Below are 21,658 nucleotides of genomic sequence, written 5' to 3' on the forward strand. Positions count from 1 at the left end.
GCTGTGGAAGCGACGGTCACTTTGCTCGCAACTGTCCCGAACCGCGCAAGGACATGGCATGCTTCAATTGCGGCGAGGACGGGTATAATCATCCATGTGCCTTTCCAATACATTTCTTTCTCTGACATGAGTTAGGCATAACAAGTCTGAGTGCACTAAGCCTCGCATTTTCAAGGGTGCTTGCCGTATCTGCAACAAGGAAGGACATCCAGCCGCTGAATGCCCTGAAAAGGCTCCCGACGTGTGCAAGAATTGCAAGATGGAAGGTATGGCATACCGCATGCTCTAATAGGATGCATGTGCTAACAGCTCGTGAAGGTCACAAGACTATGGACTGCAAGGAAAACCGTCGTTTTGATCTGAACCACATTCCTGACAAGCTCCCCGAGGAGGCTTGGGCCATTCTGAAGAAAGCCAGTGACGAAAGAGATCTCGAAGATTTCCGTGAGGTAGGAAGCACTTACTTCGGGTGCGACCGTGTGCTCGTTCACAAGTACTAACGTTGCACAGGGACTTAAGGTGTACTCCAAGTCTCTTCCGCAGGCCACTTTCGTGGATATCGAAAACAAATTGCGTGAAGAGGACCTTAATTTCTACCTTATTGCACTGGTAAGACAGAACATTCGTCATCTCTACACGCTGAAGCACTAAGAAGCACGCACGCTGACTTTATGGCGCCGTCTAGGACAAGGAGGTAAATGATTGTATCAGCCTCATTGATCTTCAGGGGAAGCTGAACTGCACATACGTGGTCGGCTTTTTCTATAGCCCTAAGCCGCAGCGCGCCAACCTCAGAGAACGCTGGCCGTCTTCCGTCGAGGACAATCTTGAACGTCTTGCTGACGCCGGTCTGCCTTACGATCGACAGGTTCCAAAGTGCAATAATTGCGGCGGTAGGCTACGAACTGTGGCTCCATCTGTTTCTATAAGCTAACGGCTGGTAGCACTGGGTCACACTTCTCGTGGCTGTAAGGAGGAGCGAGAGGAACGTGAGCGTGTCGGCGTTAAATGCGTCAACTGCAGTGCTGATGGACATCGTGCTCGCGATTGCCCTGAGCCACGTCGCAATGTTTTTGCTTGTCGTAACTGCGGGTAAGCTCACTTTGCTAGACTTGAGAGTTCTTATACTGACGATAGCAAGCTCGGAGGACCACAATGCATCAGAATGTCCCAACCCTCGCTCTGCAGAGAACGTTGAATGCAAGCGATGCAACGAGAGTAAGTCTCCAACATGTCAGTTCCTCGTTTGCTACATACTGACTGTATAATCTAGTGGGACATTTCGCGAAGGACTGTCCTCAGAAACCGCCTCCCAGAACCTGCCGCAACTGCGGGTAAGTTTGAAAGAGCTATTCCCCTGGTTCATCCACATCTCCTAACGAAGCAGATCCGAGGATCACGTTGCAAAAGAATGTGACAAGCCGCGCAATGTCTCTACTGTTACCTGCCGTAACTGCGATGAGGGTGAATCCCGAAGACATCACCCCAGTTCTCTACCGTCCAGACTGCTAATACTCAATAGTCGGACACTTCAGTCGTGACTGCCCCAAGAAGCGAGACTATTCCCGCGTCAAGTGCAACAACTGTGGTGAAAGTAAGAGCTATCCCCAGATAAATATTCCTACACAGCACGCTCTAACATAAATCAATCTGTCTATAGTGGGCCACACCATCAAGCGTTGCCCGACCGCCAATGCCACCGAGGACGCCCCTCACGACGACAGCCACAGTTTCAACGCGCCTGTCAACGACGAGTGGAATGAAAACGGAGGAACTCAGTGGAACAACAATGGGGGAACTGAGTGGAACGAGAGTGGAGGAACTCAACAGGAAAGCGCCCCGGCCGAGGAAGGTGAATGGAATGTCGGTTCCACTCCTGGTTGGTAGAAGAAGGATACGGAAAGCGAAAGTCGATCAACGCATGGTGCATAAGGCGTCGGTCACAATCGTCTGGAACGATGTCTGATACCTCGCACGCGTGTTTCTCAGTCACTTTCATGCTTACCCTCCTTCTCGGACAGCAACCTGTTGGCCTTCTATGGTGGGTGATATCTGTTGAGGGCCTAGCTTTAATGTGTGTTCATACCGGCTGGTTCGGGTAATCTCCCCTCGCTATTTTCTTTTCTTTACTTGCAGACATTGCTCGGAGACGGAACCGTTCCCGCTTGTCTTTCCTTGATGAGCGGAGGGATCTGTCAGGCCGTTTGACCTGTAGGGTACTTTGAGAAAGTTGAATCGAAATACGTTGTTGCTTCCTTGGCGTGCACGTAGGTTAAATACAAGTCATCTTATTAGAGTCTGAAGCCAAGTTCCCCAATCATACATGACATCCACATTAACTCATATCCATAATAAACCTCACATCAAACATTGAACAATAGTCCCGAAATAGTAAAACCAACTGCACCCAAAGGACACGATTACACATTAAGTATCCCCATCACTAAACCACCCTACTTACCCTCTAAACCTCCTCCACCACATCACAGCCCTCTCCCAAGCCCCCAACCTCCACCATCTCCACCTCCTCCCCCAAAAGACATAATAAACCAACACAGCAACCCCCAGATTAAACCCCACAAAAGCCCACCCGACACCAAAATCCATCCACCTCCGATCAAACCGATACTCTCTCTCCGCGAGGAACTGGTCCGCAAATGAATAGGGACAATACTCACAACTCGTCATCGCCTCTGGGTTTATCAACCGCCCCGGCACCGTCTTCAGATAACCACCCAGATACTCAAGACAAGTCTGCCCCGGGGGCGGATCGAACACCGCCAACTCAGCACTGCTGCAAATAACCGCCACGCCATGGAGCTGGGTAGAAGTTACGCCTGCGACGAAGTACGTGAATGGGGAGACGCGGTACATGAACATCCAGAAGCCGGGGAGGGCGTGGGGAGGTTGCATGACGCCGTTGAAGGTCAGGGCCATGAATGTGCAGGTGGCTAGTATGAGGGTTGAGGTGGAGATGGTGAGGAGGGCGGCGAAGGAGATGGCGTAGAGGAAGAATTGGATGAAGAAGAGGAGGACGAGGCCTTGGCGGGGGGTTGATTGGGTGGTGGTGGTGGTGTCTGAGATGGGGTAGTAGTAAATTGCCCAGATGCAGATACTCAGGGGGATTTGGTACAGGAGTTCAGTCAGGATGAGGGATAGGATGAGGACTTTGCTGGAGTAGGTTTTGGTGAGGCGTTCGCGGGTTTGGTATATGGTGTGGTGTTTGGTGAGGAAGGGGATGATTTGGTGGACGGTAGGGATGAAGAGAGTGCAGATCATGAATGCGGAGAAGATGGTTTCTTGGAGGCCGCTGATTGAGGTGCCGTGTTTGTAGAAGGAGAAGGTGATGATGAGGGCGGCGCTTATTTGGAGGAGGATTCTGGATAGGATGGAGAGGGGTGAGCGCCAGTATTGTTGGAGGGTTCGGCGGAAGATGATGGGGAATTGGAGGTGTAGTGGGATGGCGAATTCTTTGTTGTCTGTTGGGATGTTGTTGTTCTGCGTGTGGACATTCTCGAATTCTGCGTGGATGGGGTCAACTTGGTTGTTTTTGGCCCAGATATCGGGCCAGGCCTCCCCATGTTTGTTGGTGGCAGTGGAGAGGATCTCAACTATGTACTTGGCGGCATCTTCGTCTTGTCTGAGGGCCCGGGAGGCACCGTTGGACTCGACATAGTCTAGCAAAGGCTGTGCATTCTCGCCGGTGGATCCGAAGTATACAGTTCTACCCTCGGCGGAGAGGAATAGGAGCTGGTCAACTTGCTTGAATGCCATCATGCCGGGTTGCAGCGTGCAGATTATTGTCTGTCCGGCGTCTGCCAATTTCTGGAGAATACGGTAGATTGCGCGTGAATTTTGCACCTCGAGACCGCTGATAAGCATTAGCTTCTGCTTTATGCAAAGGAATGCCGATTGCAATGCTTACCTGACAGGCTCTTCCACGAACAGAATCTCTGGCTTCGCAGCCAATTCTACTCCTATACTCAAAAGCCTCCGCTGCTTGACGTTCAAGCCTTCTCCAACCACTCCAACGACAGAGTCGGCATAGTCCTCCATTTCCAGCGCCTTGATTATTTGCTCAACATACGTGTGTTTGTCCTCCTTGGAGACGGAGTGTGGTTGACGTAGCACTGCGCTAAACTGCAGAGCCTCCCGAACAGTTGCTGTTTCCAAATGAGTATCCTGTTGTTGAACATAGCCTATCTTCCGCTGGAAATTCGAGCTCAGAAGGCAGTTGTTGAAGAGTATGTCTCCACTAACACTACCTGTTGTGAAACGCTGCGCCAATACCTTCAGTAGTTCAGCCTTCTGGACACTGTTATGGCTCATCAACGCCGTGATCGTCCCTGGCTTGGCCCAACCAGTCACCTGGTCCAGAATCCGATGGTTTCCACTACTTGTGTGGATTTCGCATACCACATCGCGCCAGCTCAAGTCAATTCGCTGAGGTTCAATGAAACTGAAACCATTCTGTCTCACATTGCCAGTGGTATCTTGGTCTGGACTCACCGGGCCTTTTCCAGCTTCTTCGTCTTTGCGATGCTCTTCGTGCCTGAGGTAAGCCGATTTGCTTCCGAAATGAATAGTTGAGTGTGCAATGAACTCCGTCGCAACGAAATAAAGACCCATCCAACCGACCAGGAAAACAATAAGAATACCAAAGTTTCTCCATACATGGTCGTAGGTATACCTGTAGGTCTGCCAGATATAGTCGTCACCACTAACAGTACGATGCCCAGCAACAGACCCGACAGCTGAGCAAATATATGCATTCGTGTGGAGGTTGGGCTGAGAGGGTACGAACTCGGCACAGCCAAACTCCCGACCGTGGAACTCGTTGGCGACTAGGGCTTCATATGCGTAATATATGGGGTTGATATCATGGACAAATTCGAACCAATGAGGCATTCGAGGCTCCGGGATAATGAAGCCCGTAAATATGAAAACCCAAAGTACCAGCATCCCAGCGAGGGCTTGTACTTGCGCGAGTGTCTTTGTCACTGCTGCTGTCATCCGGAAGGCTGCGCTAGCCACATGGATCAACACGAAGTTGATAAGAAGGCATATGAAGAATTGCGAAGGTTCGCGGCGAAGGTTGCTCATGAAGTATATGACAATAGTGTTCACAAGGACGAGAAGGAAATTCTTGGGGATTTCACTCATTAAAATGGCGAGTGATTCGGCCATGGGGTAATAGAAGCCAAATGAGGCATGCTTTTCCACCACCGGACGCTGAGAAAGTTGATTGCTCAACTCGGTTAGTGGCAGGAAGGAGTTGAGCATCACTAGGTAGAAAAGCACGGAACCCTTCGAGAAGAATCCAGCGGTCGTTGCAGGTGTATTGTAAAACATTGAGCCGATCAACAGGGCTATAATGAAGTTCACTGTAATCTTGCATGCTGCTGAAGCACGTTCATTCCAAGCTCGCTGAAAAGCGCGAATGGTAGTGAGTCTTACTTGCAGCATTATACCGGGATACTGCGAACCAAAGTGCGTCTTTCCTAGCTGTTTCTGTTTTTCATCCAGCTTAGGGTCGATCAGGCGTTCTCTTGAGTGAGAACCCGCAATCTGCTTATGACCACTCATCTCCCTTCGTAGCTCTTGATACTCTGGGGACTGGCACCAGTACGTCTCAAAGTCTTTCGGGGCTCGGGGAACTCTGTTCTCCATACCCCGACGTGGCTGCCTCTCCGTTGGATTGGTAATTGAAGTGAGGAATTCGGCAGTACTCTGGTGTGGATGGCAATACCACCCTTGGCGCTCGAAAAAGCCCTTAGCCTCAGAAGAAGACCCGTAGAATATCTGGCGGCCTTCGTACAACAACAGAGTCCTGTCAAATAGATCATACATTGCTTCGCTAGCTTCATATGCGGCCACAACATGGGAAGATGAACCCAAATCTGCTGCCAGCCGCAAAGACTGCACAAACTTCAATGCCTCTGTTGAAGCTAGGCCCTGAGTTGACTTGTCCCATGCAGCTAAAGATGCTCCCGACAGGATTATCTCGGCAATACTAACTCGCTTGCGCTCACCCTCTGTCACGTCTTTGACTTTAGTGCTATATGTGTGACTCAGACCGAACACGGCTACAACAACTTTTGTTATAGCTTTTGCATATTCTGTCCGTGTTATTCCCTGTAGTCTTTCGGTTGGGGCTCGAATTGATGCCGCAAACTCCAAAGTCCGGCCAACCGTCAAATGTGAGAAGTGTTTGTCGGTTCCGTAGTTGTAAAGAATTGCTCTCTTGACATTCTCCAGTGTCTGTTGATGTGGAATGCCATGGTAATGGAAGACCGATTCAGGATCTAGCTTCAGGCCATCAAGCTTCCCGCACAATGTTTTTGCGACCGTACTGCACCCTGCTCCAGGTCGTCCTAGGATAAGCAGCAGTTCCCCATTGCTTATGACGCCGTTTAGATTCCGTACGATACTCTTGGGGGATTTCCGGCCCTGACTGAATGTATCTCGCGGCCGCAGTAAGGCAGAGAAGACACCCAGAGCCGTCAATTTACGAGCCTCGGGCCTAAATCCCAAAACATGCAGGTTTTGAAAGGTCGTTGCTGATGAATCTTTATGTGTGCCCGGGTTAAGCATGCACATCATCTTTCTGAGCCAGCTGTATAAACTGAAGTCTCGGCTCTCTGGGTTAAGATACGGCTCGCCGGGCGAGAAATTAGTCAGTTGACTGACACGAGCAACAACTTGATCATTTGCAAGCTTGGTAAGATGTAACTTTTCGGTTGGGTCCAAGGCAGCGCGAGCCTTGTAACACAATAAGGTCTTGTTATTCTTTTCGTCTCCCATTGGGGATTGTTTTCCTGATAGAGATCCAATTTCGGATGTCGAATTTCCCTCATCAACCGCAATGCTGTCACGATGGTTTACGTCGTATAAGACCTCTTTCTCTTCTACTGTGTGCACCACTTCCGAGGATGAAGCGGGCGCAGGGTCTTCTTCAACTGCTTTTCCAGAAGCCTCATCTTCCTCCGTTACTCCTTGGTCAGCCACTATCGCAGGGCTAATAGACACACTTTGGTCCATATGCCTAGCAGTCGCATAAGTATCGTCTTCTTTGGCTTCTCGAGAGTCGGTTATCCCACTTTCCATCTCTTGCTCCTTCACTGCGGGTGCGATGGTTAGTGGGGACGACGTAGGTTCCGCGTGTGATATGAGAAAGGTGCCTTTTCTTCTTTCGCTTGTTTGAGTTGTTCCATTCATTATGTTGATTCTTGTTTCCCAGGGAGCAAGATCCGGTGTCACGGTCTTAGGGGGGCCCTTATCAACGTCGGCTTCGGCCCCTACGTTCTCAAGGCTTTCTGTAAACATCATTTCCGATGAAGCGGTCTGTGAATGAACTCTCGTGTCGCTGTGGCCGTCCGTATTGTTCGTTGCGCAATTGTGGTCCTCCCATTCATTGGTCTCTATCCTAGACCCAGTATGTGATGGTATGGTGCTCTGTTCGGCTGATTCGGTCCCCTGTGCTTGGGGAATTCCCTGGGCGAACCGCGACGTGGACAAGAACCCCGAGGAAGTATCCTGCCCTTGAGTTGACGTTTCTTCCATATATCCATTATGAGTTTGCGCTTCGGCAGCCACTTGTCTTTCAGCAACTCTGTGCTCTGATGCTGCGTATGGGTTTCCCAAATGCACATTGGAGGACGAGAGAGAACTTTCCAGCGTGTCAAAGTTCATAGCTCCAGAATGCTCTTGAGAGGTATCCTGCCTCTGAGTCGACGTTTCATCCGCATGTTCTTCATAAATTTGCGCTTCAGTAGCCGCCTCCCTATGAGTGAATCCTGAGGCCAATATAGCATTCGAGAACGACGACTGCGGGTTGGAGAAAGAGATGTTCCTTTCCATCATCTCAGACTGCATTGCTTCAACATTCTGAGTAGACGCATTATGCACTTGAGCTACAACTGCCGTGCCTTCCGTATATCCACTGTAGGTTCGCACTTCAGAAGCCACCTCCCGGTTAGCGTCTATCGATGCTGATGTAGCATCCAAGAACCCCAAGCGGGTGTTGTCGGAAAAGATGTTTCTTTCTGCCATCCCGGGCTGCAGTGCTCCAGCATCTCCTTGAAAGAGGCCATGCTCTTCTGAGTTCATAGACAATCCTTCAATATTTCCACGATAGATTCGCGCTTCAGAAGTCACCTCCCGTTCAGTGACCCTTGATACCGATGTAGCATTCGAGAGACCAAACTGCATACTGGAGGAGAAATTTCGTTCTAATAACTCGGACTGCCCTGCTTCATCATGCTCTTCAACAGTCCTAGAATTAGAAAAGTGAGGAGGTGTTGAGTCCGTTGGAAAGAATTGAAACTGGCTCCTAATACCGTCACCAGTCGTAATGTCTTCATGGACGGTTTCGTCTTCGACAGCGCGTGATCTAGCTGAGTATTCAGAGCTCGATCGCACATGCGCGAGATTTAACTCCCTGAAAGTGTCCTCGCTGAAATTGCCACTTCTAAAGACGTCTTCCTCGCCCATCGATCGGGAACTAGAAAAGAATGTCGAAGAAGCGGACCACCCATGGGCCGAGAGATGATCTCTCTCCAACCCATCCCTGTTGGTATTCATTTCGTCCTCGTCTCTGTCGGCCATGTTGTAGTCATATAATCATCATTCGTCTCCGCAATAATGGTCACGAACTGGATCTTTGGCCAGCGATCGGATTAGTCCAGAATAGGGAAGGAAAACAATCATCGAAGAGTCACAAGAGGTCGGTCTCAAACAGCTGTGGTAGAAAAGAGAACTGCTAGCCAGGACAGAAACTGGGAGTATGAACTCCGGGACTCTGCTTACCTGTCAGAGAGTCTCTGCGTAGACCGGGAGCCATTTTGTCCGTGGTGCAGCTCAACAAACCCAGTTCAGCTGGCACTCGCATAAGTCTATCGATGGACCAAAGATTAGTCTTCGGAAGAAAGAAGCAAACAAGTCCTCATCAGATCCTCAGAGGTGCATGAGCTCTGTGGTACCCACTGATCTACAAGGCAGGCTCGGGATTTTGTATGTGGACGAATAGCTAGTCCGGCACCCGGGGGCGATAGTGATCCCGGCCAGATGATTAGATTAGACATGATTTCTTTGGATGGACGTAGTGTACAGTTTGATAATTGTGGTGACGATTTGGTCTTGATCCACAGATTGATGCTTCGTTCATGTTTTGGGTTATAAAGCAGACAGACTGCGAGAATAGAAATGAGAGACTGCTTTCATGGCTTCAGCTGAAATACCCGTGGGTCCAGGTGATCCCGACAGCTGGCTCCGCCGGCTAGTGACTACCATACGGCTCGTGCTGCCCGGCGTCGATCATCCCGGGACGGTCCAATGGTTGGTGAGTGCTGAGAAAGTATGATTGAGCTCAAAGTACTGCTACAGACAAAAACAGAATGGCAGAGAACATTGTGTTGGATTCCTATCTAAGCGTGTCGTGACCACGTGACCTCACATACTAGGGTTTGGTATCGCCTCAACACGGCCCCCTAAGCAAGGGAACATTCGAAAGAGATGTTGTTGAGGTCGTAGTCTCTTCCTAGATAGGCAAGTCTTAGTATTTCAAGCATCGTTTTCAGGATGCGGAGCAGTGGCGGTGCCCGTAGCGAGACATCCCTAGCAGGTGCTTCATGTCACAGATCACCTCTGGCTTTGTTCGATCGCGTTCCTGCAAAGAGTGAAGAAATCAATGTCTGTATAGGTGCTCCCCGCGTCGGCAGGCATCGCTTGTTCTATCATTGTCACCCAGGTAGGAATGTCATGAAAGATCTCTCTGAGCATCAAGAGTGAAGCAGTAAACGGAGGTAGGCCGCACTGGAGTTGCTTGGCGAGTTTGTAGATGTTTTTGAAATCTTCAATGTACTGCCCCGCGGTTGAATAATCGGCACGCGTCATTCTGACTAGTTTGTACGCGACGTTCTGACATCTTACGACGCCGTGCCCCAGTACAATGTTTCTTATCACTTTGTATGCTTCATCGGCAAAATCCCTGTCGTCGACAGATGACACAAATGCTTCCATAACTTCATCAGATAGCTGCCTAGTCAGCCATATCTGCAGGCGTTGTGAGCAGCTATGCCATCTGACGAAGTTTTTATGGTTTTGTTCCGGGCGCGGAAGGTCACGGTCGACAAGGTCCTGCAAGCCAAGGTTTTCAAGTACCAGTCGGACCTGAAGCTCCCATTTTGGGAAGTCGGACCATCCTCTCAGTGGGAATGGCAAGCCGGGAATAGTATCAGGTAGATCATCGGGTATTCTGTCCGCTTGCGTGGTTCCCTTTGGAGGAGTAAGCGATAAATCCCTGAAGAAGATCGCGCGTCCCTGTTGGGAAGCCATGCCGATGGAGGTTAACCAATTGAAGTGCTGAAAGCGGGGAGTATATTGCGGATGGTAGTTCCTCAGCACCTCTGAATGTTCGTATTGGGTGAACTTCGGTCAACACCCATTCACCACCTTATTTCGCTGATATTAGTCTCCGCCTTTTTCGGCGTCAGGTTCCGTGTTGTGCAGGTCTGGACAGCTTAGCAGCGGAGAGTCTTGGTTTATATCCTCTCAAGATAATGGTCAGGGGCTGATTCAACTGTAAGTATGATATTAGATTGTCAAGAGGGTAACGTTGGTTATGTTGAGGCCATGTAGGCAGCAGAGGGGTTGAACTATCTGGTGGGGTCAAGCTACAGTGAATGTCTGGAGCTTGACAGCATGTCTCATTTCATCTATAGTTTTACATTATGCTATGCATTGATCCCCAGTGTAGGCATGACATTATAGGCTTTAGCAGTTGCTTAGATATCACAGGACTACGCAAAGAAGGAGTATATCACAGCGGCAGCATCTACCTTCTGGTTTTTGTAGGGCCATCAATTGACTATTGTTGCTTTTACTTCAAAATCAGAAGAAAACCTCCCAGACCATGTGCGATTTCGCTCGGAGTATGTCCACCTCTGCTGCACCTTCAGTCAAGGACGGGATCTCTTCCACGTATTGTTTTACCTCTGCCCTATCATTCGCTTTCATTCGGAGGACCTGTTAAATTTCACCAGTTAGCATGTGTTAGATCATAGCACAGCGGTCTCAGTCACTTACCTTGCCTTGCTGTGGATAAACCACATCGAACACCTCTTCCGCTATTCCACCTATTCCAGAAAGTCGTGAGCCATTCGTGGACCAGAAAGGAAAAGACATAATCTCACTCGCAAAAATCCAATTGCATACCTTTCCAAAGCCTGACACAGTGCAATGCATCTCTCTCCCCAAACCTCGCATCATATGACGATGCATCCCTTGCGACGATAACAGCATACCATGTCACACATGGGTCCGTGTTAAAAGGCTGCAGACGTTGCACTGGCTCACAGTGCAGATACTTTCCTCCTTGGTGGAAGAGCTTAGACACCGAAGTGAAATTTCCAATGGGGATGACCTTGGCGTCTGAAAACCCATGCTTAATCCACGGCACCTCCTGTTTAGTGGACTCAGCACGTTCTGGGCTCTCAATGCCTCTCCAATGCACGACCGCTCCGTTGACCTTGTTTTCTTCGTCGGTTATGGAAGGGAAGAATCGAGTTGTTTCCCCGCTATTGGTTGAAGCCCAGGCAAACTCGGACTCTTTGCGAAGTAAGGCAAGTGGGGCGTCGTCAAGGGTCTTTCCTTCCTTGAAGATGTCGTAGAATAGGTAGTCCATTTTAGCAGGAGGTATAAGTTTGGGTGGCGAAGGACTGGGGTTCTAGAATGGGAATAAAGGACACGATACTTAAAGATACCTTGATCACGGATGATTCAGTATGTTACATCGCCGTTTGTCAGATGGAATATATATTGATATACACCTGTACGTCCCCCGCCGCGCTCCCAAAGGAATGCGATCAGAATTGGGAAGCCGGTGGGGGATCGGCAATTAGTTTTATGCTAAGCTTGCGGGGAGAGATGTGTCCTGAAAGCCTGGTGGTAGAATCCAATATTTCTAACATCTGAAGTTATAGATCCCGACGGGGCCGAGGGGGCCGATGGGGAAGCGACGATCATGCAGCAAGCCATCCAGAGCAGACCGTAGGTGTCAATGCGCCGATTTCAGAACTCGCTGATCTTGATGCACACGAACTTACTAGAGCAAGTAGACTTCTTGAGAGATTTTGCATAGCCCACTCTGGGAGTCCGGAATGTGGAGACGAAATAGAACTACATACATAAATCTCGAGTTGCCCATTCGATTTGGCCCTAACCCAGAAGCAAATCCTACATCAAGATGCACAATGGCCCTAGTTCTCCTAATGACCCAAAGGTATTCTTTACGTATCATATACAGATCCTTTTACATCAAACAAGCTGAGTACTAAGAGCCACTAGTATTGGAGTACCCGAGTCCGCTGCGCCATCCTGATGAACATTTGCTTTTATGTCTTCATCGGAAACCTATACGCGGCAGGCCTCTCCACAGGTTTTGCTTCATTGGCGCAGGACTTCCACGTCGGATTCGACACGCTTACTGGTCTTGTCGCCTGGCCTGTATTCGCACTCGGAATTTCCAACCTCTTTTGGATGCCGACAGCAATGTGCATCGGTAAGCGGCCAGTGATCTTGATCTCCATGATAGTCTTCCTAGCTGGATGCACATGGAGCATCAAAACAAGCACTTTCAAAGATCTACTAGCCTCTAGAATCATGGCTTCATTTGGTGCGTAGAACCTATCATTACTACTATCCTGTGAGCTCCCTTCATTGTTGATCTAGGGGCTGGGTCTATCGAGGCTCTTGGACCGTCTATTATCGCTGGTAAGTGAGTATGCCTTGCATGGTCTCTAGTCAAAGTACCTGTTACTTACGTATCATTGTATGGTATAGATCTCTTCTCGGAGCGGTATTTTGCAACCGCCATGGCTCTCTTCGCCTTGTCACTTTGCGCTGGATCTCAAGTCGGCCCTATGATTGCCGGTTTTGTTATCGACGACAAGGGCTGGAGATGGTTCTTCATCGTTTGCGTGATCCTCGGTGCAGTCAACTTCTTGGCTTCGATCCTCTTCTTGCCTGAAACAACCTTCCGGCGTTGCTTTGCCGAAGATGGGAATGGCAATGCCGCTGAAGTCGAGGAGAAGGTGGAACAAACTGTCGAACAGAGAGAGAACGAACCTTCTCCAAGGAATTACTGGAAGGATCTAATCTCGTTTAGAGATCGTGGTCTCGAGCCTGAAGGACTGAAATGCTGGCCTGGGCAATTCTCCCTCTCGTTTCGGTTCCTTTGTGTGCCGATTGCTTTATTTGCGACGATCGCCTATGGCATTTTTCTTTCGGGGTAATTCATACTTAGTATTCTCTGTTCGCAACATTCAGCCTTTCTACTCATACACTTGACCATTTCAGCTCTATCCACTACTTGATATACTACTATTTATATATTATACAAGCTAACCAACAAATACCACCCCTAGAATCGTCCTCATCTCCGCCATCAGCCCCCAATTCCTCTCAGCACCACCATACCACCTTTCCTCCTCAGCAATCGGCGTTTACACACTCTCCTCCTTCCTCGGCATCGTAATAGGCTACCCTATCGCCGGTCCCTTAACCGATCTCCTCTCCAGATTGGTCGCCACTCACAGAAGAAACACTACCACCACTATCAACAACACCCACCACCCAAAAGACCGCATGCCCGCACTCATCGTCCCCTTCCTGATCGCACCTCCAGGCTTGATCCTCTTCGCGTACGCAATCGCAAGAGAGAAATCGTTATATGTCTCTGCCACCGGATACGCCATGCAGGCAGCAGCTCTTGTCTTCGTTCCATCAGTCACCATGTCTTATATCATGGATGTATATCCGCAGTCCGGAAGCGAGGCCATGGTGCTTATCAATGCGGGTAAAAATGTCGTTGCGTTCGGGGTGACAGTCTCGGGTGCCGGTTGGGTGGGGCGTGAGGGCATTGTCAGGGTTTTTTGGGAATTGGCTGCTGTGCAGTGGGTGGTTTTGGCGTTGGTGGTGCCGTTGTATGTTTTTGATGGTGTTGTGAGGAGATTTGCGGGGCGGTTCGTTTAGGGATGATGTACTTCTCGATGCTCGTGTTCTCTTTTTCGTTTCTTTTTCTTCTTTATTAAAATATTTACAGAGTAGGCGTTGGAGTTTGCCTTTGCGCTGTATGAGATTTACTCAAGTTCTGGCTATATTAAGCAATGTATGGTGCTTGGCAAAGCCAGTATCGTGAGTTGTTCACTCCCGCTCCATGAACCAGTCACAGCCTATGTTGGTTTAGATTTAGCGCAAGAGACGCAGCTCAGCTGCGGGGCTAGTTCAAAGATCAGGAGGTGGGTTAACTTGTTTACTTCCCCTGTTATTAAGTGCCACATCCTAAGTATCTGCAAGACATACTCGCAACGTGGTCTTGGTCTGGCCCCCATACGCCCCGCATGACTGTTGATCTTGCTTGGAGTCAGTATGCATCTCGTCTAGTAGGTTCGGAGTCTAGGAATTTAGTATCCCTTCAAGCTTTCAGGGAGAATATCATGTCGGGAGAAGTGCGGCTGAGCCCGCTCATGTGCCAGCCATGGTGGTGGGGTCTTGGTCGGTTAGTATGTAAATCGTAGTTCTAGAAAGCTGAGCAGGATCTTCCAGTGGCTGTCGGGGAAGTTATTTCTCCGGTAAACAGTTGTTTTCTGGACCGTGATCCCGGAACTATTGTTGCTATCAATAGGCTTGAATGAGACGCATGTTGGACGAATGATTCGCCGACAATATGGAGAAATCGTGGATGGTCATCGGGGAATAAATCCGCGAAGCCAATTGTCTGGTCTTTGCCCAGGAGTTCTTACATACACTCTCATTGTTGATGAATCTGAGGGTGAATACACTCAGTATGTTCGAAAAGGCGATCCCATGATCGTTCCTGATATTGACGGCCGTGCTTGCTTGGTCTGTTGCCCGAGTATCCGAGACAGAGGACGATATGAGAGGAAGTTCGATTGAAATGAGATGACATCATCGCGCATTCAAGCCTAGCTTTGGCCGCCACGGCTTAGCTTGAATGTAGCTATAGTACGTTAGTGCCTGGATGGTCGATTTGGTGGCTCATCCTCGGCTAGTGTGCGCTGATGATCTGCCACGGTACTGCCCAAGGTAGAAAGGTGTATTGCATGAGCAGGTTGCGCTAGGAATATTGGTATGAGTAGCTGGTGCGCTAACATATATTGGCGAAATCACAAGCCGTACGCATATGCTTGGTTGTATTGAGTTGGGTGGCCTGTGTACGAGCCTTGGGCTGTGCACAATACCCCGGATTCAAGGTCACTTGTAAGCGGCTTCGCCTGAAATCCAGGAGGTCTTCGGAACGCAAGCATATCCTCGGTTGCTCTGAATTCTTACATCGAACTTGGTATCCATTTAGTCATGAATCTCCAGTTTGACTCACAGGTTTCATTTGTGAGGGGGACAAAAATCCCGTGCTGTCGAGCCAAGACCACCAGCCTGATCCAAGCGCCGAAGCACACGCCAAAGAACTCAATCCGTTCTAGTAGCCCCACCAATTGTCTCTACTTTGTGGTCGTTGGGGAAATATCCGACACGCAAACAAAACCAACTATCTCAGAATGGTAGAAAATCAAATATTGGTCCTGGAACGCCCGATTGTTTTCCGAGCCACTTAGATTCATCACTCTGCATTCCAATCAGAGCGAGTAACAGTAATATGTTCGACGACAAGTAGCTCATAGCAGAGTTCCCTCCTTGGTACCATTATGTCTGCGTAGTGGATGTTCTTGAAACAAAAGCTATAGCGGATGTAGTGGTACAATTCTTCCGTGCATATCTACCCAGTAGTTTATCCTGGTTCCAGCTGACCGGGATCGATTAGTCACCTTTGGTGTAACATGACTGCCCTATTTTCGAGAATCAGGTTTCGCATTCCAGAAATCGTGATGGGTATGTCAGGTAAGCTGACCATGTCTGTCAGATGAGCGCCAAAGATATCTTAGATTCTAGTAATCTGCCATGTGAATTGACGCGGGTGTCAGAACACCACGAGGTGATCTACTATCGACCAAGAAAGGAAAGAACCAAGGCGCTGCCATGCCGGTCCACGAATAAGGCAAGGTAAGCGACGGGTGAGCACTGGGAAGATGCAGAGATTGGTACTCCGTAAACGAGATGTATTGGGCGACTCACGATGCACATGAGGTAGGGGAATTCCTGCCTATGGGATTGTGCGCCCCTCTCCAGCCCGATGAGAAACGCGGGATGTCCAGAATTGGTAAGCCGCAGAGTAACCTGGAGACACGCTCGGCCACAACCGAAGAGCCTGACTGCGGGGGAAGGCCGAGCGCAGTTTCACGGATGATGGAGATTCCTACAACTGCTGGATGAAATGGCCTGGTCTCTTGGCAACTAACTCGAGCCGGCTTAGTGGTCAGACGCTAACCCGCCCGAGGGACGCCAGCAAGGAGTATGGGTTGCCACCCTTGGGCCAGTGAGGTGCCCGGCTTGCCTCGCGCGCTTTTTCCCTCAATCGGCCGGCGAGCTGAATGGTTACCATTAGTACTTTGGGGTACCCCGTACCCGTCCAGTCCCCAGGGCTGTGTACTTGGAGACAGGCGCAGGGCTCCCTCCGTGAAGGCAGCCTAATCGTACCCACCAGACTGCTCCTCAGGATAAGCATCTGACATCCCACATCTTCACCCATCAAGCGGGTATAGACATCCAGGAAATCTTGGGTCGGTTGCTCGAACGTTACAAGGGAAGGCAGCTGTGGCATACATAGTGCATTTATGCATCATCCCGTGGCCGTCGTCTGGGCCGATGTTTTCGGTGACCGTCGGCCAGGCCTAAGCCAGCCAGCGCATATCGGCCGTGATTAAGGTTACCAACACCGGCGGGAGTTCGGTCTGTCAGACATTTGTGGTCGGTGTTGAGGTCGGTGTAACTGCACTTTCCCGGCGGCCTTCCTTTTTGTCAAACCGACATGATGACTGCATGGTTGCAATTATCTGGTTGGTTCACCCGCAAGCTTGTAGCAAATAATAACTTCATCAGACGACTCAGAGTGACCTAGGGAGGTTCCTGGAGGCATCAGGAAGCGGCTTGTTGAGCGGAGTGGAGCTTAATTGAGCCGAACACTGACCGTGATTGGAGGAGACGGGCTCTTAGCGAGTGTAACCGCATGCACCAGGCCGATATTCATTAATGCTCTCCCACGGAATCCCCGACTGCGCGGAGGGGAAAGGGAAGGTTTGGTCGGCATCAGACCAGCCTGACCCATTGGAGACTAGGCGCCCCATCCAACGAGAATATTACGGGACAAGACGAGACGGTCGCCCGCAGGAATCTCAGTCGATGGGGGAGATGCCTTACCGTAGAGAGCAAATCCCTATATGGGCCAAGAAAAAAACACATTAGAGAGCTAATGGAACTCTGCATATCAGTTAATAATAATGTGCTTGACCTGAGTACGATGTTGCTAGCTCAGCTGTGCCACACCACAATACTTGAAGCATTCAAGCAAGGAGGACGCGATAGCAAACGTACACGAGGCGGATAGAGCCGGGGAATGTCCTTACTGGAAGCGGTAAAGCGGTCGGCCCCTTTTGTGCGGAGTCTCCAAAAACCCCGGATTCTGAATAATCAGCCCGGATCTCTCTCTAGTCTCTATCTTCCTCCCTCCATCGACGGAAAGGGTCCACGGGGACCAGACGACACACGACAGCCATGACACGGTAGCATACCTCGCAATCAGTTATTCCATCAAATGAGCAAAAAAATAAAATAAAATATGACGATTAGATTCAGCGCCCTCTGCCTACGATCCTTTCCGTTTTCCTTGATTTTGCCCACGCGAGAAGCCACGCGAACTGGCCGATGACGATGACTGCAACGCCCAGATCGCCATGCCGCCCCGGAGGCTCACATTCCTGCCTGCCGTCCGCTATCCACCCGCCTACGGAACGGACAATTGTAATGTTAATCTACGCTTCACCAAAGAAAAGAAAATTACACGAAAATCACTGTAGGATTTATCTCAAGCACCCAACATTTGACAATAACCAAAAAAAAATATTGAATTGCCAAGTACAAAACAGTATATCAATCTCGGCTGGCTCACATCCGAGCTGGTCCAACCGCGGGTTGAAACACTCCACGATGAAGCGACCGCCGTGCTCGGTTTCTCCAGAAACGGCTAGTCCCCTGCGCATCCCGACTCCCATGACGGCATGGAGGAGACCTCCGACCGTTGGGTGGAAAACTGCTTACTCCCACCACTACTAGGCCTAAGTAGCATAATGATACCTACCCATGTACTCCTAGTCTTAAGTCTAGTACACGCGTGAGCAGACGCGGCCCCCATTTCAGCCCCCCGCTGATCGCGACGGCCGCTCATCGTGGAGGTGGAGTAAGAAGGAGTCGGGCAACCCACCCACCACTCGTCATTTCATCTGAACTGGTCTCCAAGATGGTGTGAGATGGTGGGTGCCTGGGGGAGGCCATGTGGGGAACGGTCATTCCTCCGTTGGTTGTAAGAGCCAATGGATCATCCTGGACGATGGGTCCGGGGAGGGACCTCTTTCAGCAAGTGCTCTCGGACGCAGAATACTGTACTGTGTCTGTAGAGAAATAATATCAGTCTCTGGATCCGGAGAGTGGCAGCTGTGGGGATAACTTCCCCTCCGGGCTTCTGTGGCTCAGGCCAATCAGCTGCAGGATTCGAGAAGCAGCTTCCTGATCGATTGCAGTCCCTCCAGGTCATCCTGAGCCAATCCCATCTTTTCGTTTGTCTCATCCAGTGGGTTTCTCTGCTTTCCAAAAGTCAAATCGCATGGTACTTGTGTGCTCTGGGTGGTGTACTACTAGTACTAGTGACGGAGTACCCAATGTCCCTCCTACGACTAACCACTAGTAGTAGTATCCCTCACTGAACCTAGCTAGTAATTGCACGGATGCTTTCGACTGGCCTGACTTCTCCCGAATGGTAATATTATTACTTACATTTCAAGCTCTCCACCACCCAATCGGTCATTAGAAACCTACCGTTGCGACAAGTCGAGTCTCTTAAGACTCCAGCTCTATTTAAAAACCCCCCGTCCCCTTCCCCTCGTGCAACCTACTGGTTGATCTCTCTTCTTTTCTCAATTTCTTCCCTTCCATTTCACTTTCCTTCCGCCAGCGCATACATACTCCTTCCAGCCAATGACTCTGCCTCCCTGACTACTGATCACTAGTGTTGTGCGGTGTTGGCTTCTTTCAACTACTTCCAGCTACACAGTTCCTGTCTCGACCGAATACAGTAACTCGGGCTTAATACTTCCATAGAGAGTGCGAAAGTCCGTCTTTCCAAGATGGCGCGGTCATACTTGGGCCTCACAGGAGGCAAGCTGCAAATCGCTATCAGTGTCATCGCTGGTATGGATTTCTTGCTGTTCGGTTACGATCAAGGTGTCACTGGCGGTCTCTTGACCCTCGATTCGTTCATCAAATATTTCCCAACTATCGCGACCAACGGTGAATACTATGAGAGCTTGACTCGCGCGCAACAAAGTACCCAGTCGACTCGCCAAGGTAAGTGCACCATCTTGTGTGATATGATCCAATCATTGGTCTAGCCCGCGGGCTGATCTTTATTTTCTGTCAAGGTGTCGTCGTCGCTGCGTACAATTTGGGTTGCTTTGCTGGATCGATTCCCACAATCTGGATTGGTAATATGCTCGGTCGACGCAAGACGATCTTCGTGGGTTCGTTTATTATGTGTATCGGAGCTTTGCTGCAATGTACCTCCTACCAACTCGGGCAATTCATCGTTGGACGCTTGGTTACTGGTTTCGGTAGGTGCAACGAGTCCATGAATATCCAAATTGTGAGTTCTGCAACGCAGCGATACTAATACCGTCGGTCGAAAGGAAACGGAATGAACACCTCTACCGTGCCTACCTGGCAGTCAGAGTGCTGTAAATCCAACCATCGTGGAATGCTTGTCATGATCGAAGGTGCCATGATTACTTGCGGTATCACCATCAGTTACTGGATTGATTTCGGTCTGCTATTCGCCGATCCAAATGAGGTGGCATGGCGATTCCCGCTGGCCTTCCAGATTTTCTTTGCCCTCATTATCCTGGTTTTCGTTTTGCCCCTTCCTGAGTCGCCCCGTTGGCTAATCCTTAAGGGCCGCGAGGACGAAGCAAGGACTGTCCTGCGGTCACTCTTGGGTGACGCTGACGAGACCTTCATTGAGACGGAATTCACGGCTATCAAGGCTACAGTCTTGGAGATGGCCAAGGGTTCGTTCCGTGACATGTTCACTATGACCGAGGACCGCCACTTCCACCGTGTGGTCTTAGCCTACGTCAACCAAATGTTCCAACAGATTTCGGGTATCAACCTGATTACATACTACATCCCCGTTGTGCTGGAGAACCAGTTGGGTATGACCCTCGAAAATTCCCGCTTGATCTCAGCCTGCAACGGAACGGAATACTTCCTCGCTTCATGGATTGCCGTGTTCACCATTGAGCATTTTGGACGCCGGACACTGATGCTTTTTGGCGCCGCGGGAATGTCGATATCTATGATCATTCTTGCCGTCACTGCTAGCATCGGTAGCAACGGAGCCAATATCGCTTGCATCGTCTTCTTATTCGTATTCAACACGTTCTTCGCCATTGGCTGGCTGGGTATGACCTGGCTGTATCCCGCTGAAGTGGTGCCGCTGCGGATTCGTGCTCCGGCCAACGCGCTGGCGACGTCATCGAACTGGATCTTCAACTTCCTGGTGGTCATGATCACGCCTGTGGCTTTTGACAACATCGGTTACCAGACCTACATTATCTTTGCGGTTATGTAAGTTCCTCCTTATCCCCGTTTATTTCCCTTCTGCTGTCATCATCAGTTCTAACCTTTGAGCAGCAACGCCTTTATCTTCCCAGTGGTGCTCTTCTTCTACCCGGAGACGGCCCGTCGATCCCTGGAGGAAATGGACCGCATTTTCCGCAAAACGACCAGTGTCTTCAACGTTGTCAAGATTGCCAACGAGGAGCCTCACATGTACGGCAAGCATGGTGAGCTCCTACGTACGCTCGATGATGTGGAAGACGATGCTGTCCGTCGCGCCAGCGTGCTGAGCCACCGGGCAAAGGATATGGAGAAGGACAGTGACGAAAACACCAACAGCGTGAAGGCATAAGCATACACGACTGTGCTTTTTTCTTGGTCCGAACTCCCAAGGACTATAATGATTTAGTGATTCAAGCATGGGCCGTGCGGCCCTAATTGCTGAGCTTTGTTTATACCCCGACTGTTTCCGTGTATTTAGACCGAGAAACATGCTAGTTTTGATCTTCATGCTTAACTTAGATTAAGTCTTGCTCGATGAATATTACCCAGTCCGGTCAGTAAGATGTTACATCCAATATAGCTCATGATGAGTAGCCCCTTGCGTGAGGTATGCATCAATACTGCACGGTCATGCAGCTTAGATGAATGGATGTCATTGTGGACACTCCCAAGGAAGGAGCTTATCTTTAGCATCATAATGGAGCGGTCCAGGCTGCCGTAATGAACTGGTCTAGAACGTTTGTTGCTCTACTAGAACTGAGTCCATCTATAGGGGAGTTTGCAATATTTGACGCAGCCTGAGACAACAGCAAATATCGCAAGAGAATAAAACCAGATCAGGTGACAACAATCTGCTCCG

General features: G+C 49.8%; 5 protein-coding genes across 5 annotated transcripts; 2 read left to right on the forward strand and 3 right to left on the reverse strand.

The window, feature by feature from the left end:
- Nucleotides 1-2,230: 2,230 nt before the first annotated feature.
- Nucleotides 2,231-8,184, reverse strand: BO85DRAFT_445396 (ABC multidrug transporter). The gene is made up of 2 exons (XM_025659252.1): nucleotides 3,926-8,184; nucleotides 2,231-3,871 (listed from the first exon to the last, which is right to left on the reverse strand). Exons 1-2 carry the CDS (start codon nucleotides 8,107-8,109, stop codon nucleotides 2,458-2,460), a joined length of 5,598 nt encoding a protein of 1,865 aa, XP_025519911.1. The 5' UTR covers nucleotides 8,110-8,184; the 3' UTR covers nucleotides 2,231-2,457.
- Nucleotides 8,185-9,639: 1,455 nt separating this feature from the next.
- BO85DRAFT_474533 (uncharacterized protein) lies at nucleotides 9,640-10,386 on the reverse strand (the record flags this gene model as incomplete). The annotated part of the gene is made up of 1 exon (XM_025662663.1): nucleotides 9,640-10,386. The coding sequence occupies exon 1, from the start codon at nucleotides 10,333-10,335 to the stop codon at nucleotides 9,640-9,642; it is 696 nt and encodes a 231-aa protein (XP_025519912.1). The 5' UTR covers nucleotides 10,336-10,386.
- A 504-nt stretch (nucleotides 10,387-10,890) lies between these two features.
- Nucleotides 10,891-11,683, reverse strand: BO85DRAFT_484005 (uncharacterized protein; the record flags this gene model as incomplete). Its single annotated transcript, XM_025663205.1, has 3 exons — nucleotides 10,891-11,025; nucleotides 11,086-11,135; nucleotides 11,215-11,683. 3 exons carry the CDS (start codon nucleotides 11,681-11,683, stop codon nucleotides 10,891-10,893), a joined length of 654 nt encoding a protein of 217 aa, XP_025519913.1.
- A 561-nt stretch (nucleotides 11,684-12,244) lies between these two features.
- BO85DRAFT_456059 (MFS transporter) lies at nucleotides 12,245-14,031 on the forward strand (the record flags this gene model as incomplete). The annotated part of the gene is made up of 6 exons (XM_025661422.1): nucleotides 12,245-12,280; nucleotides 12,346-12,673; nucleotides 12,730-12,771; nucleotides 12,841-13,079; nucleotides 13,113-13,288; nucleotides 13,425-14,031. 6 exons carry the CDS (start codon nucleotides 12,245-12,247, stop codon nucleotides 14,029-14,031), a joined length of 1,428 nt encoding a protein of 475 aa, XP_025519914.1.
- Nucleotides 14,032-18,908: 4,877 nt separating this feature from the next.
- Nucleotides 18,909-21,301, forward strand: BO85DRAFT_445399 (sugar porter family MFS transporter). Its single transcript, XM_025659253.1, has 4 exons — nucleotides 18,909-19,530; nucleotides 19,605-19,793; nucleotides 19,869-20,805; nucleotides 20,872-21,301. The coding sequence occupies exons 1-4, from the start codon at nucleotides 19,311-19,313 to the stop codon at nucleotides 21,146-21,148; spliced, it is 1,623 nt and encodes a 540-aa protein (XP_025519915.1). The 5' UTR covers nucleotides 18,909-19,310; the 3' UTR covers nucleotides 21,149-21,301.
- Nucleotides 21,302-21,658: the final 357 nt, after the last annotated feature.

Source organism: Aspergillus piperis (assembly GCF_003184755.1).
Source record: "Aspergillus piperis CBS 112811 unplaced genomic scaffold BO85scaffold_2, whole genome shotgun sequence".
NCBI lineage: Eukaryota > Fungi > Ascomycota > Eurotiomycetes > Eurotiales > Aspergillaceae > Aspergillus > Aspergillus piperis.